The sequence below is a fragment of the Hemiscyllium ocellatum genome, chromosome 9 (assembly GCF_020745735.1).
Source record: "Hemiscyllium ocellatum isolate sHemOce1 chromosome 9, sHemOce1.pat.X.cur, whole genome shotgun sequence".
NCBI lineage: Eukaryota > Metazoa > Chordata > Chondrichthyes > Orectolobiformes > Hemiscylliidae > Hemiscyllium > Hemiscyllium ocellatum.
In genome coordinates, this window is record NC_083409.1 from 70,338,073 (window position 1) to 70,355,844 (window position 17,772).

The 17,772-nt window shown below is 40.8% G+C and overlaps 1 protein-coding gene across 1 annotated transcript in view; it reads right to left on the minus strand.

Annotated features, from left to right (window-relative positions):
• Positions 1 to 17,772, minus strand: part of agbl4 (AGBL carboxypeptidase 4) — a 766,018-nt gene that overhangs the window by 46,547 nt on the left and 701,699 nt on the right. Inside the window, exon 9 of the mRNA XM_060829584.1 lies at positions 3,511 to 3,622. Coding sequence (XP_060685567.1) covers positions 3,511 to 3,622 — 112 coding nt within the window. The remainder of the gene's footprint in view (positions 1 to 3,510; positions 3,623 to 17,772) is intronic.

The following is a 17,772-nucleotide window of genomic DNA, read 5'->3' on the forward strand; positions in this document are numbered from 1 at the left end:
CACCTTACCAGTTTAAATCCGCCTGAGCAGCTCGAGCAAATCTCCCTGCCAGTATATTAGTCCCCTTCCAATTCAGGTGCAATCCATCCTTCTGTACAGGTCACTTCTACCACAGAGGTGATTCCAATGATCCAAAAATGTGAATCCTTTTCCCCCTGCACCAGCTCCTCACCCATTCATTCATCTACTCTATCTGCCTATTCCTACCCTCGCCTGCTCTTGGCTTTGGGAGTAATCCTGATATTACTCCTCTCAAAGACCGACTTTTTAAATTCCTGTCTAATGTTCTATATTCTCCCTTCAGAATCTCATTATTTTTCCTTCCTATGTCATTCGTTCCAGTGCATACAACAACCTCCTTCTGCTTCCACTCCCCTTTGAGAATATACTGCACCTTCTCTGAGACATCCTTGATCCTGACACCAGGGAGGCAACACACTATTCTGATTTTTCGCTGTCAACTGCAGAAATGTTTGTTTGTGCCTCTGACTAGTGAGTCCCCTCTTACAATTGATCGCTTGGAACCTGATGCATCCCTCGTTATATTAGTGCCAGTCTCAGTACCAGAAACTTGGCTGTTCATGCTACATTCCCCTGAGAATCTATCACTCCCTACACTTTCCAAACCAGCATCCTGTTTTGAGGTAAGGATATTACAGGAGACTCCTGCATTAACTGCCTCCCTCTCTTACCTTTCCTGGAGGTAACCCATCTACCTGACTGTATCTGTGGTTTTTCTCCCTTCCTATAATTGTCATCCTTCACATCCCCTAAATCCTCTAAATTCCTCATTACCTATAACTGTCACTCCAACCAATCCATGCAATATGATAGGATTCACAATCAAACACGCTTACTGCAGACATAATCGTCAGTAACATGAAAACTCTCCCTAATCTCCCACATCTGACAGGAAGAATATATCACTCTACGAAAGCCCTTCTTTGCACCTCAACAATCTACAAACCCAGAAATTAGCACCATCTTACTACTCTTTTACACTGCTCCAAGCCAACTTAGTACCTCAGTTCGATATTTTAAAATTTCAATTAAGATTCAGATCTCAATAAAACATATAATCAAAAAGAACCTCCTCTACTCACTATTGTAGACGTACAAAACAAAAAATCAGCAAGGTTATACTTAAAAACTAGTGACTTAGCTGTTCCTATGCTGTGAGCTCTCCCACGCAGGTTCCTCCAAGGTCAGATGTGATTTTTGGCGCTTGTTAATTTTTTTTAGATGCACTCTGGTGTCCATAAATACTTGAACTCAAACAGCAAAGGCAGTAGCTGCGCATATTCAGTGCCGTGTCAGACAGCAGGTTAGGTCTCTCTCTCTCAATCTCTCAATCTGACCATGTGGTCTCTGACTTTGTCTCTCTTCTTCCTTTTAAAGGGGCTGTTGTTTTGATTTTTTTCCCCCAAAGTTCCAAAACAATACATCTGTTTATAAAACTGTATTACTGCTCCTGGAATTCAAGGAAATCAACTCCAACCCCTAAAATACCTGAAAGAAAGACCAGCTCTAAGAGCCACAATTTTTTTTCTCATCATTCATCTTGGAGCACAGGAGAATGCCAATCATCAGTAAAGTGCCATCAACAATGCTATCATGCAGCACCTGCTCAGCAATAATCCGTTCAGTGATGTTCAGTTTGGGTTCCACCAGGGCCATTCCGCTCCTGACAAGTGGCAAGTAACACTCACATCACACAAATGCTAGGCAATGACCGTCACCAATAAAAGACAATCTAACCACTGCCCCTTGACTTTTAATGGTGTTACCATCATTGAATCCCCCCACTATCAACATCCTAGGAGTTATCATTGACCAAAAACTCAACTGGACTCACCACAAAAACACTGTGGCTACAAGAGTAGGTCAGAGGCCAGCAATACTGCAGTGAGTAAGTCAACTCCTGACTCCTCAAAGCCTGTCCACCACCTTCAAGGTACAAGTCAGCAATGTGATGGAATATTCCCCACTTGCCTGAATGACTCAACTCCAGCAACGCTCAAGAAGCTTGACACCATTGGACAAAGCAGTCTGCTTGATTGGCACCACATCCACAAGTATCCACTCCCTCCACCACCAATGCTCAGTAGCAGCAGTGTGTACTATCCATAAGATGCACTGCAAAATTTTACTAAAGATCCTCAGACAATACCATTTCCATTTAGAAGGACAAGGGCAGCAGATATATGGAGAACACCACCATCTTCAAGTACCCCTCCAAATCACTCACCATCCTGATTTGGAAATGTATCACTGTTCCTTCACTGTCACTGGGTTAAAATCCTGGAATTCTCTCCCTAATGGCAGTGCGAGTCAACCTTCAGCAGGTGGACACAGCGGTTCAAGAAGACAGCTTACCACCGACTTCTCAAGCGCAACTAGGGACGGACAATAAGTGCTGGCCAGCCAGCGATGCTCACATCCCACAAAATGAATAAATGAAAATACCACCTTCATCACAAAGACCACAGAAATCTGACAATATGGCTATCTGCCAACATCTCAAGGGCAATAAATGTTGGTCTTGCCAATGATGCCTACATCCTCTGAATGAAAAATATTAACATTAACTATGCTGAAAATATCTATTCCTTGAGCTCTGATAATGAACGTGGAGGGCTTATGCAATTGGAACCTGGAACCTAGAGTAGTTAAAATTCAAAGGACAGCTACTGAGAATTACATGACATTGTAAAATTGAGCATAATAAGTTTTATGAAAATAACTATTATACATGTTGCATTGAGAAGACTACTTGCTGTAATTTAAAGAAGAAAATTTAAATTTAAAATAAGAAATGTTGTTGCAGCTTGGTTCCTGTGTGCTGCATTCTATCACAAACTAGAAAATTAAAATATCACCAGGGAGTTTCAGTAATTATGAGAAACTTTAGATCTTGGAGAAAATTGATTAAGTTTTATCAGTTATATCCATATGCTATAGCTGTAAATTACAGCTTAAAATATTCAATATTGTCAAAAGACTGATCCCTGGTGTTTTAATCGATCAGAAGGCTGAACTGGAGGAAGTGAAAGATAAAGAGTTGAAATAAAATCTGAAAAAAGAATACAACATCAGGTTAAGAGGAAGTTCAAAAGAACAGAAAGGCCATTGAAAAGTGCAGCTGTCTCTAGTAAATTGCAGGAAATGGGAGAGCAATTATGCTGTTGCCAAAATTTCAGTCAGCTTCAGAATTTATCAATTATTCAAATAGTCAATATATGCTCAATATAAATTATCTAGAGCCTGACAACGGAAAAAGAAATGGAACATTACACTGTAAGTTAAACCTATCTTCAACCAGAAGAAGAATCAGAATTGTTTTTCAAAGAACACGAGTGTGGCTATTGTGCAAACCATCCTAAACAGAATTGATCCCAGTTTTGGCAGCAGTTCTTGGTAAGACATTTACAAATTGTTACATTCAACCTACAAAATGACAGTCCCTTTTCTGCTCAGATGAGCTTCTGCCTTTTCATCATTATTACTCACCGGATTATCATACATTTGCACAATTAGCTGCTTTACACCATAAAGTGTAGGATGAGCCCAAGCAGAGGGATCCTGCCAGTGTCGATTTAGATCAAACCCCATTAAAGAGCACCTAAAGAAAGAGTAAAGCATGATTTATCAAAGGAAAGCTTGAACATTTATTGTACATTTGATGAAGGCATTTAAATAATAGAGGAACACCAAGCATCTGACAGACATCAGTGAGAGGTATGATGAGCAATATCTCCATAACTTACACAAAATTAGTTGCTTAAGTTTATTTCCTAAAACAAACTTTAATATTTATTTTATCAGATTTCTTAAACACTAAACCTTGAAATTCATGTCCCCTGTTTTCGGAGCTTGGGAGCTGTGATTCACAGCCTGCTCCTTAACTATTCAGATGAAAATGAGCTGCACATTAACTTGGTGCATCAATCTGCATGATTATAACGCTTGGCCAAACCAGCCCATGCTGCTGCTTCTTTTTAATGCAACATACTATATTTGCATTCAACAGGAATGCAAATAATATTCCTCAGAAACAGCATGTTACAATCAGCCTGCTCGTCACTGCCTCTCTTAAAGGGAAATTGCATGTGAGAATATTGATGCAATTCAAATTATAGTGAAGTTAACCCCATGGCAGTGAGAAAGCCCAAGGGTGACAGATACTGGAGGCATTAGTGATAGAGGTGACATGCAGAGGTGACAAGAAATTGAATGGTTCCATCAAGAAATCAAGGCTGATCTCAATGACTGCCTTCAGAAGGGAGCAGGGGTCAAGTGTTAAAGGCTGAACTGGAAATATTGGCAGCAGTGTCATAAGAAGTCTAATGTCCCTGGAGTCTCAATATCTGTGAACGCATTTTCACAAGACATTTTCTACTTACCACAACATCCACTGCATGTGCTGCTCAGCAAACTACATCTCCATTACCCACCTGGTATCAGTCCCTGACGCTTAGGACTCATACCTAATACGACGTATATAGATACACTGTCTCGTCCAACCAATGATGCCAGCTTCACACCCTCTTCTTGCTGCCTCCAAGCATCTCTAGCTATTCAGGTGAGATGTTTGTATGAGGAGAAAGTGAGGTCTGCAGATGCTGGAGATCAGAGCTGAAAATGTGTTGCTGGAAAAGCGCAGCAGGTCAGGCAGCATCCAAGGAACAGGAAATTCGACATTTCGGGCATAAGCCCTTCATCAGGAATCCTGATGAAGGACTTATGCCCGAACTGTCGAATTTCCTGTTCCTTGGATGCTGCCTGACCTGCTGCGCTTTTCCAGCAACACATTTTCAACTCAGATGTTTGTATGACCCAAACATGTTGCAATGATATAGCTGGTAATCTGTCCTCTGACTCATAATTCAAACAAGATGAGAAATAAACAAAAATGAAACAATGGGGTACTACAATGCCTGCATCAGTTGAACCTTATAGAGCAGATGATTGCTTGCATCACGGTGTCAGCTGCAATAGAGCCTAAAGCATCTAATTTCAGAACATGTGATATATTCTTGCATTATTCTACTTTTCAGTTCCCAGTGCACCACTACTTGCTGATAAATTGAGCAAGCTGCTGATTGAATGCTCTTCAAACTATCCTGATAAATGAAGTTTCTCCACCCTGGACCATTCTTGTAAACTGCTTCTGCACTCTTTCCACTGCATTCACATCTTTCCTGTGTGCCACCCATAGCTGTACACAATTTTCCAGTTGAAGTCTAACAAATGCCATATGTAAGTTCAACATCACTTCCTTACTCTTGTACTCCATACCCTTATTAATAAAGCTAAGGGTACTGTATGCTTTTCTTACTGCTCTTGTTACCTTCCTGCCACATTCAATTATCTGTACATATATAAACCCAGATCCTTCTTCTCCTGCACTCCCCTTAGAATTGCCCCCCTTATTTTGTATTGTTGTGCAATGCTCTTTTTAAAAAGTGTATCACCACACACTTCTTTGCATTGAAACTCATCTGCTACCTATCCCTCCAACTTGTCTATCGTTCCTGAGTTCCACACTGCCCTTCTTCATTGTTTATAAATCTTCCAAGTTTTGTATCATCTGCAAACTTTGAAATTGTCTCCTGTACACCAAGATCTAGATCATCAACATTAATATCAAGAAAAGCAACGGTTCTTGAGTTACCGTCATTGAATATTTTCAAGGCTGCTTGTAATAAGATCATGATTAACAATGGCAATAAAGTAGGTAGGAAAATATAATTAAGACAACAAGTAAATTGGCCACAATCTTATCAAATGACAGAGCAGGATTCAGTGGCCAAATAGCCCATTCCTGCTCTTAATTCACAGGCACATGTGTTACAGAAAGGTTTCTGACACCATCAAAGACTACGAACGAAGTGGTCACTCATTGGCCACTGCCAGCATGGCTGAAGACAGGAAGAAAGGAAGCTGCAGAATCACACACACATTCTGTCCTCCAGCAAAATTCTAGGATTTCTAACATGGGTCTATGGAATGTCCTTGGAACACAAACTTCACAGGATACCAACTTCACACTCCCTCCATCGTTGTCATTCCATCAATGCTTAAGCATTTTCCCATCAGCTCATCAGTCCAGAGTGTTACCACCTAAGCTGAGGTGGTGCCCATCCAAATCAAGGTATCCCAGAGCTGCTAAATTTTGCAAGGTCAACTACAGTCTTCCCATGAAAATCAACAACATTAGTGATGGCCGACTGAGATATATTAGAGATGTCACCTGCTTCTTCCTAAAAGCATTCCTTGCAAAGGATTTCAAGAACACAATTACCATTGTAACCTCTGGAAACAACCTGCAAACTGTCAACCATTTCCAAAAATTCAGGCAGAACCACCAGAAATTAATGATTGATGACTCATTGAAATAATATTAATGGGGATTCCTTCCTGCTGCAGTGCATATTTGCATAAGGACATCAGCTACAGTGGTGAGGTCAAAGATTGAAGTGTTTGCATCACATCAGCATTATGCTATCTACCTATTCTGTTTATTTCTGCTGCATGTTTTTAGGGCCAGAGCTACTGACCTTACTAAATGGTATTTGATGGGGCTGAGGCAGAAGTCTATGCATCCACAATATTGATGATATTTCGGAGGCAAACTGGCACCTGTAGTCCTGAAGCTTACAAACAAATTATCAAAGCTGAGGCAGAATTTAAAAGTAGCAGCAGTAATATCAAGTGGATACACACCTGATTTTACTGACAGAGTAGTAAATACAGAAAATCTGCCCTATAAAGTCATGCATAAATTGTTATCATTGTTCTTTAGTCTTTATTACAGTGTCAAAATTTATTATACAATAATCACTAGAGCCCAAGAGTTCATCTATTTTTAGATTTTTAATCATTTTGGTTGACTGCTATATGTGACTCCATAAATTTTTCATCTTCCCTTTCCCTGATCCATCCACTTCACTAATAAGATATTTAAATCCTTCATGATCATCACATTGTAATTCCCTTCATCTACTCCTGCTTGTCTGAACAGTTTATATCTACCTGTTCACCTTGAGCTATTGATCGATAACAGTCATGAGTAATTACTTTGCTGCTCTTATCGACACTAATTTCCAGCAAATTACTTGTGCTATCTCTGCTTTTTAACACTCTTTTGACTGATGTTATGTTGTGCCTTACTAATCATGCTCACACCTCACCTAATTTAATAGACTGATACATAGAAAACATTTGAAACCCTTTAAGTTTAGTCTTTTAACCATCTTTGACCTACAGCTGTATTATGGTAATGCAGTTAACGTCCATAATGTCTCTGTATCTGTTTTAATCAGCAGCATCAGCTTTAGCATAAAAGTGTGGAAGTCTTATTTCAACAGTTACTTATTTTCCATTTTCATCCCATTTTATATTTCTATGTTTGTGCAGAAAGCATTCAGTATAGGAGTTGGGAGGTCATGTTGCAGCTGTACAGGACATTAGTTCAGTCACTTTTGGATTATTGTGTGCAATTCTGATCTCCCTCCCTCTTTTAAGAAGGATTTTGTGAAACTTGAAAGGGTTCAGAAAAGACTTATGAGGATATTGCCAGGATTAGAGGGTTTGAACTATACGGAGAGGCTGAAGAGGCTGGGGCTGTTTTCTCTGGAGTGTCACAGACTGACGGGTAACCTTATAGAGGTTTACAAAATCATAAGGGGCATGGATAGGGTAAATAGGCAATGACTTTTCCCCAGGGTGGTGCACTTGCATACCCATGTTTCAAATAAGTAGATGATACTGTCATTAACATAGCAGAGAGCGGAACTTCAGACAAGTATTTTATTTGTGTAAGTCTCCTTATTTCAATATATGATTCCTATGCCAAGTATCATGGCTATTTGGGAAGCATTACCATTTGCTTATTGACAATTATAAGACACCACCACTAAAAACCTAGTTTAAGTAGATCCTATTCAGAAAAAAAATTATGAATGAAGAGGAATTCATGTCTTCAAATTGTGAGTTGAGGAAAAGCTTTAGTACAACGGTACTTCTTAAAATTCATTCGTGGAATGTGGGAGCGACTAGCTGAACCAGCTTTGATTGATTGCCCATCTCTGGTTGCCCTTTAGAAGTTGGTGATGTCTTTTTAAACCGCTGTAGTTAATTTGGTCGAGATAGACCAACAATTAGGGAGGAATGTCCACAAGTTTGGCCTGGCAACACTTAAGAAATGACAATATTTCCAAGTCTGCACTGTAAGTGTTTGGAAGGGAATTTGCAGAAGGTAGTGTTCATATGCAACTGCTGCCTTTGTCCTCTCGTTGATCACAGTCATCTATTGGTAGGTGCTGTCTGAGGAACTTCAACGAAGTTTTGCACTGTATCTTGTAGATGGTACATATTGCTGCTACTCAGTGACAGTAGTGGATGGAGTGTTTATTTTAGGAAATGGTGCCAATTAAATGGGCTACTTTATCCTGGTTGATGTCAAGCTTCTTTAATCTTGCCAGAGCCTGACTTGTGTTTTGTGGATTATGGTGGTGAGTTACTTGCTACTGGATTCCTTGCCTGAGTTGACATTTCAAATGCAGTGATCCTTTTTCATTAGGCTCAAAACAATCACTCAGTTTTCTGTTTAGATTAGATTACTTACACTGTGGAAACAGGCCCTTTGGCCCAACCAGTCCACACTGACCCTCCAAAGAGTAACCCACCCAGACCCATTTCCCTCTGACTAATACACCTAACACTATGGACAAGTTAGCATGGCCAATTCACCTGACCGGCACATCTTTGGACTGTGGGAGGAAACCCACGCAGACACAGGGAGAATGTACAAACTCCACACAGTCACCCGAGGCTGGAATCGAACCTGGGACCTGGTGCTGTGAGGTAGCAGTGCTAACCACTGAGCCACAGTGCCACCCCTGTTCACAGATGTTATTAGACCTGCTGAGTTTCTTCAGCATATTTTAAGCATCTGCAGTTCTTTGTTGTATTATTTGTCACTTGCAAGCTCAAACATGGATACTACTCAGGCTTTGCTGTATTTGGAAGTGGACTGTATTAATGTCTAAGGAACTGTGAATGGTACTGATTATTGTGCAGTCACCAGTGAACATCCTCAGTTCTGATTTTATAAAGGCGGGAAGGTTATCGATGGAGCAGCTGAAGATGACTGGGCCCATGGCGCTACCCTGCGGAATTCCTGCAAAGATGTCTTTGAGCTGAGATAACTGATCTCCAACAAACATAACCATCTTGCCTCATGTCAGTTATGACTCCAATCAGTGAAGAGAATACTCCTGATTCTCATTGACTCCAGTTTTGCTGGATGGCATGTTTCAGCAAGGGCAGCCAATCTTATCTCATTTCTAGAATTCAATTCTGTTGTCTAAGTTTGAACTAAGATTGCAACGGGAAGAGGACTTGAGCAGAATCCATAATAGCTGTCAGTGAGAAGATTATGCTGATTGATGATGCTCTTGATAACAATCTTTTCCTTCACTTAACTGATAGAATGACTACTAGTAGATTATAGAGTGGTATTGGATGATTGAATTTGTCCTTTTATTTTGTGTACAGGACATATCTGGGCAATTTTACACATTGGTGGGTAGATGCCAACACTGTAGTTGCACTGGAACAGCTTGGCTAAGGGTGCAGCAAGTTCTGGAACCCATGTCTTCAGCACTATTGCCAGAATATTGTTAGGATACATAGCCTTTGCATGATTAACTGTCTCCAGCAGTTTCTTAATATCATGTGGAGTGAATCAAATTTGTTGAAGACTATCATAATGATCATGGAAATCTTTGGAAGAGGCCAAGATGGATCAGCCACTCAATATTCTGCCAGAAGGTTGTTGCAAATACTTCAGCTTCATCTTTTGTACTGATGTGCTTGACTCTTTCATCATTGATAATGGGGATACTTGTCGAGCCTTCTCCTCCAGAGATGTTTAATTATTAACTAGATATGACAGAACTGCTTAGTTTTTATCTATTGGCTGAGGAGCTGCTGAGTATGCAAGCAGCTCTATTTTGTAAATTCACAAGATGCATCTCATTTGCCATCCTGCACTCTTCATTGTACCAGGGTTGTTGCCTTTGGTTAATGGTAATGGTAGAATGGGGGATATACTGACCATGAGGTTATGTGTTGCATTTGAGGTCAATTGAGCTAATGGCATCTCATCCATGCCCAGTTTTCAGCTGCTATATCTGTTTGAAGTCTGTCCCATTTCGCACAGAGTGTCAGACGACATAAATAGTTGAGATAGCCTCAGTGTGAAGAAGGGATTTTGTATCACCAAGGATTGTGTGGTGGTCAATTTGATTGATACTGTCATGGAAAGATGTATTTGTGGCAGGCAAATTGATGAAGATTTTAAAAAATATTCATTTGTGGTATATTGGTGTCACTGGCTGGCCAGGATTTATTGTACATCCTAGATGCCCTTGAGAATGTGGCGGTGAGCTACCTTCCTGAACCACTGCAGTCTACCAGCTGTGGATTGACCCATACTGCCATTAGGGAGTTAATTCCAGGACTTTGACCAAGTGACAGTGAGGGAATGGCAATATATTTCCAAGTCAGGATAATGAGTGGCTTGGTGGGGAACTTGAAGATGGTGGCGTTCCCATTTATCTGCTGCTCTTGTCCTACTAAATGGAAATGGTCGTGGGTTTGGAAGGTGTTATCTGAGGACTTTTGATGAATTTCTGCAGTGCACCTTGTAGATAGTACATACTGTGCTACTGAGCGTCAGTGATGAAGGAAGTGGATACTTGCGGATGCGGTGCCAATCAAGCAGGCTGCTTTGTCCTGGACAGTGTCAAGCTTCTTGAGTGTTGTTGGTGCTGTACTCATTCAGGAAAATGGGGAGTATTCCATCACACTCCTAACTTCAGCATTGTAGATAGTGGAGTATCTTGGAAGAGTCAGGAGGTGATTACTTACTGCAGTATTCCTAGCTTCTGACCTGCTCTTGTAAGCCGCTGTGTTTTTGTGGTGAGTCCAACTGAGTTTTTGGTCAATGATAACTCCCATGATGTTGATAGTGTGTGAATTCAGTGATGGTAACAGCATTGAATGTCAAGGGGCAGTGGTTAGATTGTGTCTTATTCATGATGGTCATAACCTGGCAATCGTGTGGTGCGAACGTTACTTTCCACTTGTCAGCCGAAGCCTGGATATTGTACAAATCTTGTTGCATTTGAACACAGACTACTTCAGTGACTGAGGAGTGGCGAACAGTGCTGAACATTGTGTAGTCATTGGCGAACATTCCCATTTCGAACCTTATGATGGACTGACGGTCATTGATGAAGCAGCTGAAGATAGTTGGGCTGAGGACAGTACCCTGAGAAATTCCTGGAGCTGAGAGGACTTAACAACCACCAGAGGCTTTGCCCCATACCTAATTATTCCAGTTTTGCTAGGGGTCCTTGATGCCACACTCAGTTGAATGCAGACTTGATGTCAAGGGCTGTCACTCCCACCTCACCTCTGGAATTCAGTTCTTTTGTCCATGTTTGAACCAAGGCCGTAATGAGGTTCGGAGCTTATTGGCCATTGCTGAACCCAAACTGGGCGTCACTGAGCAGGTTATTGCACAGCAGGTACTACATGATAGCACCACTGATGACACCTTCCATCACTTTACTGAGGATCAACAGTAGGCTGATGGGGCAGGAATTGGCTGGATTAGATTTGTCCTGCTTTTTGCCCAGGACATACTGGGCAATCTTGTACATTGTTGCAGAGATACCAGTGTTATAAACGTACTGGAATAGCTTGGTTAGGGGATTGGCACATTCTGGAGCACAAGTGTTCAGTACTATTGCCAGAATGCTGCCAGGACCCGTAGCAGCATCCAGTGCTTTCAACCATTCCTTACTATCATGTGGAGTGAACCGAATTGGCAGAAAACTGGTGTCTGTAATGCTGGAGGCCACTAGAGAAAGCCAAGCTAGATCATCCACTCGGCACTTCTGGTTGAAGATTGTTGTGAAAGCTTCAGCTTTATCTTTTGCACATAGAATACGGGGAGAATGAGCCATTTGGATACAGAACTGGTTTGAAGGTAGAAGAGAGAGGGTGGCGGTGGAGGATAGCCTTTCAGACTGGTGACTAATGATGTGCCTTAAGGATTATTGCTGGGTTCACTACTTTTTGTCATGTATATAAATGATTAGGATGTGAACATTGGAGGTATAGTTAGTAAGTTTGCAGAATGACAGCAAAATTGGAGGTGTAGTGGACAGCAAAGAAGGTTACCTCAGAGGACAACAGGATCTTGATCAGCTGGGCTAATGGGCCGAGGAGTGGCAGTTGGAGTTTAATTTAGATAAATGTGAGGTGCTGTATTTAGGAAAAGCAAATCAGAGCAGGACTTATACACTTAGTGGGAAGTTCCTGGAGATTGTTGCTGAACAAAGAGACCTTGGAGTGCAGGTTCACAGCTCCGTAAAAGTGGAGTTGTAGGTAGGTAGGATAATGAAGGAGGTGTTTGGTATGCTTTCTTTTATTGGTCAGTGCATCGTGTATAGGAGTTGGGGGGTCATGTTGCAGCTGTACAGGACATTGGTTAGGCCACCAATGGGCAAGGAAACTTCCTGCTGATCAATGTCCTCCCTCAGCTGATGAATCGGTACACCTCCATGTTAAATAACACTTAGAGAAAGCACTGTGACTGGCAAGGGCACAAAATATACTCTTGCCACTACTGAGACTGGCTTGGTAGCAGTACTACAGATTGAGCTGGTAGGTCCTAAAGGACATAGCTGCTAGACTGGGTTTGCAGCATGTGGTGCAGAAATAACAAGAGGGAAAAACATACTTGACCTCATCCTTACCAATCTGCCAACTTCAGATGCATCTGTCCGGTAAGAGGGACCACCCACAATCATTGCGAAGATGAAGTCCCACCTTCACATTAAGATTAACATCCATTATGTTGTGTGGCATTATCACCGTGCTAAATGGGACAGACTTCTAACAGATCTAGCAACAGAAGACTGAGTATCCATGAGGTGCTATGGGCCATCAACAGCAGCAGAATTGTACTCCAGCACAATCTGTAACCTCATGGCCCAGCATATCCCTCATTCAACCATTACAATCAAGCAAAGGATCAATCCTGATTCAGTGGTAGTGCAGGAGGGCATGCCAGGAGCAGCAGCAGGCATACCTGAAGATGAGGTGTCAACCTGGTGAAGCCACAAGCAGGACAACCTGCATGCTAAGCAGCAGAAGCAGCAAGTGATAGACAGAGCTAAGCGATCCCACAACCAATGGATCAGATCTAAGCTCTGTAGTCCTGCCACACCCAGTCATGGACAATTAAACAGCTCAGTGGAGGAGGAGTCTAACCTTGCTAACCAATCTACTTGTTGAACACCTTACTGAAGTCCATATAGATCACATCCACCACTCTGTCCTTATCATTCCTCTTCGTACTTCTTCAAAAAACTCAATCAAGTTGGTGAGACCTGATTTCCCATGCAGAGTCATGTTGACTACCCCTCATCAGTCCTTGCCTTTTCAACTACATGTAAATCCTGATCCTCAGGATTCCCTCCAACAACTTGCCTACCAGCAATGTCAGGCTAACTGATCTATAGTTCCCTGGCTTGTCCTTACAATCTATTTAAAATAGTGGCACCACATCAGCCAACCTTCAGTTTTCCGTCATCTCACCTGTGACTATTGATAATACTAATATCTCAGCAAGGGGCCCAGCAATCACTTCCCTAGTTTCCCACAGAGTTATAGGTTACACCTGATTGGGTCCTGGTGATTTATCCACCTTTATGCATTTTAAGATATCCTGCACCTTCTCGCCTGTAATATGGACATTTTTCAAGATGTCACTATCTATTTCCCAACATTCTATATTTCTCATGTCCTTCTCCACAGTTAAAAACTGATGCAAAATGCTTGTTTAATAACCTCACCAGTTCCCTGGGCTGCGTTGCTGATCTTTCCAGTTTAAATTCTTTGAGACTATGTAGCAGTTGGTACAACTGAATGGTTTGCTCAGCCATTTCAGAGGACAACTGAGAATTAACCATATGGCTGTGGGTCTAAAGTTACATGTAGGCCAGACCAGGTGAGGATGGCAGATTTCCTTCCCTGAAGGACAGTAGTGAACCAGATGGGTTTTTCCTGACAATTGACAGTCACTTTATGGTGATTAGTAGACTCGTAATTCCAGAATTTAATTTTATTAAATTCAAATTCCATCACCTGCTATGGTGCGATTCAAACCCAGGTCCCTGTACATTAACTGAGTTTCTGGATTAATAACCTAGCGATAATACCACTAGACTACTGCCTGCCCATAGATGAGGTTGAGTATGTTTTCCCTCTTGCTTGTTCCTTCATCAACTGCTGCAGACCCAGTCTAGCGCATGTATCCTGTGGACCCAACCATCTTGATCAGTAGTTCAGGCACTCTTGGTGATGGACACTGAAGTATTTCATACAGTGTACACTCAGTACCCAGAGCAACCTGAGGGCCTCTTCCAAGTGGTGTACTGATCCTTCAGCTGAGGGGAAGATGTGGGAGCTGGGCAGTGTGTGGTAATCAGTAAGAGGTTTCTGTGCCATGTTTGACAGATGCCATGAGACTTCATGGGGTCTGAATCAATATTGAGGAATCCCTGAACAACTTCCTCCTGCTGTCTATGACCGCCAGCCTTCTGCTTGGTGTGTCCTGCCCCACTAGCCTGGATGGTGATGGTGTTGTCTGGGATATTGTCTGTAAGGTATGATACCATGAATATGATTATGTCAGGCGGTTGCTTGTCTCGTCAATCAGACAGCTACTTAACAAACCATCCGACTTGACGAGACTGACTTCTCAACTAAACAGACGACAATGAGACTATCCTGTTGACCCTTATTCAGGAGTAACTTGGTCAGTAACTGAAGGTACTTACATATGCTCACTTAAACACAGAAATCAGAAGTTGCTGTCTGTGTTGCCCTCTTTCTATCAAAGATTTGTTTTGAATGAGGGGAATGGCATTCACATAAATTGAAGGGCATAACTTTGAGATATTTACTCAATAGGTAACAAAAAAAAACACCAGAAAAGGTAAGGGTCTGTCCATTCAAGTTTAAATTAATTATTGACAATGTGACAAGTCTTAATGTGATGCACCCACTTCGGCACTGAAGTTTTAAAAAAAGTGCAGATACTTGTTTCATCAAATTTAATTATAATTGGAGGTTTAATGAATTTATTTTGCTTGTTCTTTTTGTTTGTTTACTTCACTCTTTTAATCCTGTTGCTTATAAGCTTCTTCAAGCCTGGAGTACTCTGATATCGATCAGAATTGCCATCTTTCTGCTCTAATTGGAAGAGTCTTATTGAGTGAACAATATGAAATTGATTGCATTATTAAACTATTTAGAGATGGCATGAATATGATCTACATTATTAGATCGACTGTTAGGAACACGCTAGCCTCATGAATGTCTCCCACTACTCCTTCTTTATCCTGATCAAGGCCCTGAGACCTCTGTGATGGATTTTCTTCTGGCAAAGTAACATTGCCAGTGTATAAGCTGACCAAGTATACTGGTTTTAGCTGTCATGCTGGCTGTAGAAATTTCGAAGTCATAGATGGTACAACTCAAAAGAAGCCATTCAACCCACTATTCTTGTGCTGGTCCTTTCACTGAATTTATTATGACAAATTATTCCTTGTAGTACAACATCGAATTTCTACTTCAAGATTTAACTGTATTTTGCTTGAAGCAATTGTTATCTTTTTATGTGCTACTATTGAATCTGCCTTCACGAACCTATACTGTTTAGGTCAATTCATAAATTATAAAAATACCTCAAGGTAGGCCTGTGGAACTTGCACCTGGAGGAATTTATTACACTTCTTTACAGCTACACAGTTGGACCTAGACTGATCCAAAGATTCCCCCCCAGGTCACCTCAGCCATTCTTTTAAAAGGGGAGCACACCCCCCCCCCCCCCAACTATAAAGAAATACAACCCTACACGCAGTGAATTTCAGATCATAGCAACTTGCTGTTTAAAAACTGACTTTGCTTGATTCTTTTACCAATCACCTTAAATGTGTCCTCTAGTTACTGATCCTTTTTATTGCTGCATTAATGATTCAGAACACATCTATCAAATCTCTTCTCTACTTGCTCTAAGGAGAAAAAAAAATTCCAGCCTCTTTATATACATCACATAACTAAAGTCCCTCATTCCTTGACCCATTCGAGTAATTCTCCTCCACTCTCTCAAAATTCTGCTTTCGTTCGCTCCCCAGAATTCTTTAAATCTTATCACCTTCCTTCTGCAGCTAAGTAGGCTTTATTTCTACACCAATGCAGACGTGTATTGGTTGCTTCCCCAGAACCAACTAATTCTCTTCTTTGATATAATATAATTGAAACTCTTGGAAATACTCAGCATTGATGAAGAGGCCAAAAGATTAATCTTACAAATCCATGATATTACATCAGAACTCCCCTCTAAATATTCAAATTTCAGTATCCCACTGCGCTAATCTCTGCATTATAAGACAATTCTTTTGTCTCTGTTGCTCCATGTACTTGTTCAGGATTTTCTCAGCTTCTGTATGTATAAAATAATGTGAATAAAGCTGGTAATTTCTTGATATGTAAGACAACCATACATAGAGGAACCTCGATTATCCGGCATTTGATTAATCAAATTTCGGATTATCTGAACAAGATCACAAGGTCCCGATGCTTAGCTAACTATGTTATCTGGCATTAGAGTAACTGAACGAAATACTCCCCACCCGTGTATATACTGACTTTCCTGTTTCTGCATTACAGTATCTCCTTACACTCTTTGCTGAATCAAGTTTTGTTAATCCTTTTTATAATCTGTATTATCAATTACAACTTCTACTTATTCATATGAATGCATTTTCATATGTATTGTATGTCACTATGCTTACTCTCAATAAATGAGTCTAAGTGCTCAACTATATGCCACTCAACCATAAAACAGCATTCTAAGGAAATACTGCTTCACAGCACAGGTGGCATCACAACTGAGGACTCACTAAAATTGAAGTGCTCAGTTCATATTTTCATTTGCTTATATATTAAAAACTTGTTATGTAAGATACTTGATAAGGGAGCAGACATTTATAAGATAGAATCTTCATTTTTGCACTGAATGTATGAATAATTAGACCGAACTAACTGCTCAGTCATTTGCCTGTTAACCATCCCCAACTGCCAGCTTGAATAGCATAGATATTTTCTGACAATATTATCAGTCAACACTGGGGGAGTAGCAGGATGTTTTTCATATAGATACTCCTGACGTGACAGTATGCTTCTCTTAAATTTTAATATCCCCATTTTACACCTGATGAAGGAGCGTCGCTCCAAAAGCTAGTGTGCTTCCAATTAAACCTGTTGGACTATAACCTGGTGTTGTGTGATTTATAACTTTGTACACCCCAGTCCAACACTAGCATCGCCAAATCATGACTAGTGTTGAAGAATGCTATTGAGTTGGGTCAAAATCTTGTGGTGAAAGGGGTATATTCATTTCCCTTTGTCAATCTCCATTAAGGTATACTAAACAGGGACTTGATGCATAGTTCATAATTTATGTCTTATTGAGGATTCATGTTTGAAGGATTTTAGTGAGTTGTTCATTGGAAAAGACTGAAGAGATACTTGATTTTTTAAAAGAGTTCACTAACAAAAAACTTTGGGACGCAATTCATGGTTCAAGTTAATTGCTTGGACTTAATTACTCAAAATCACATT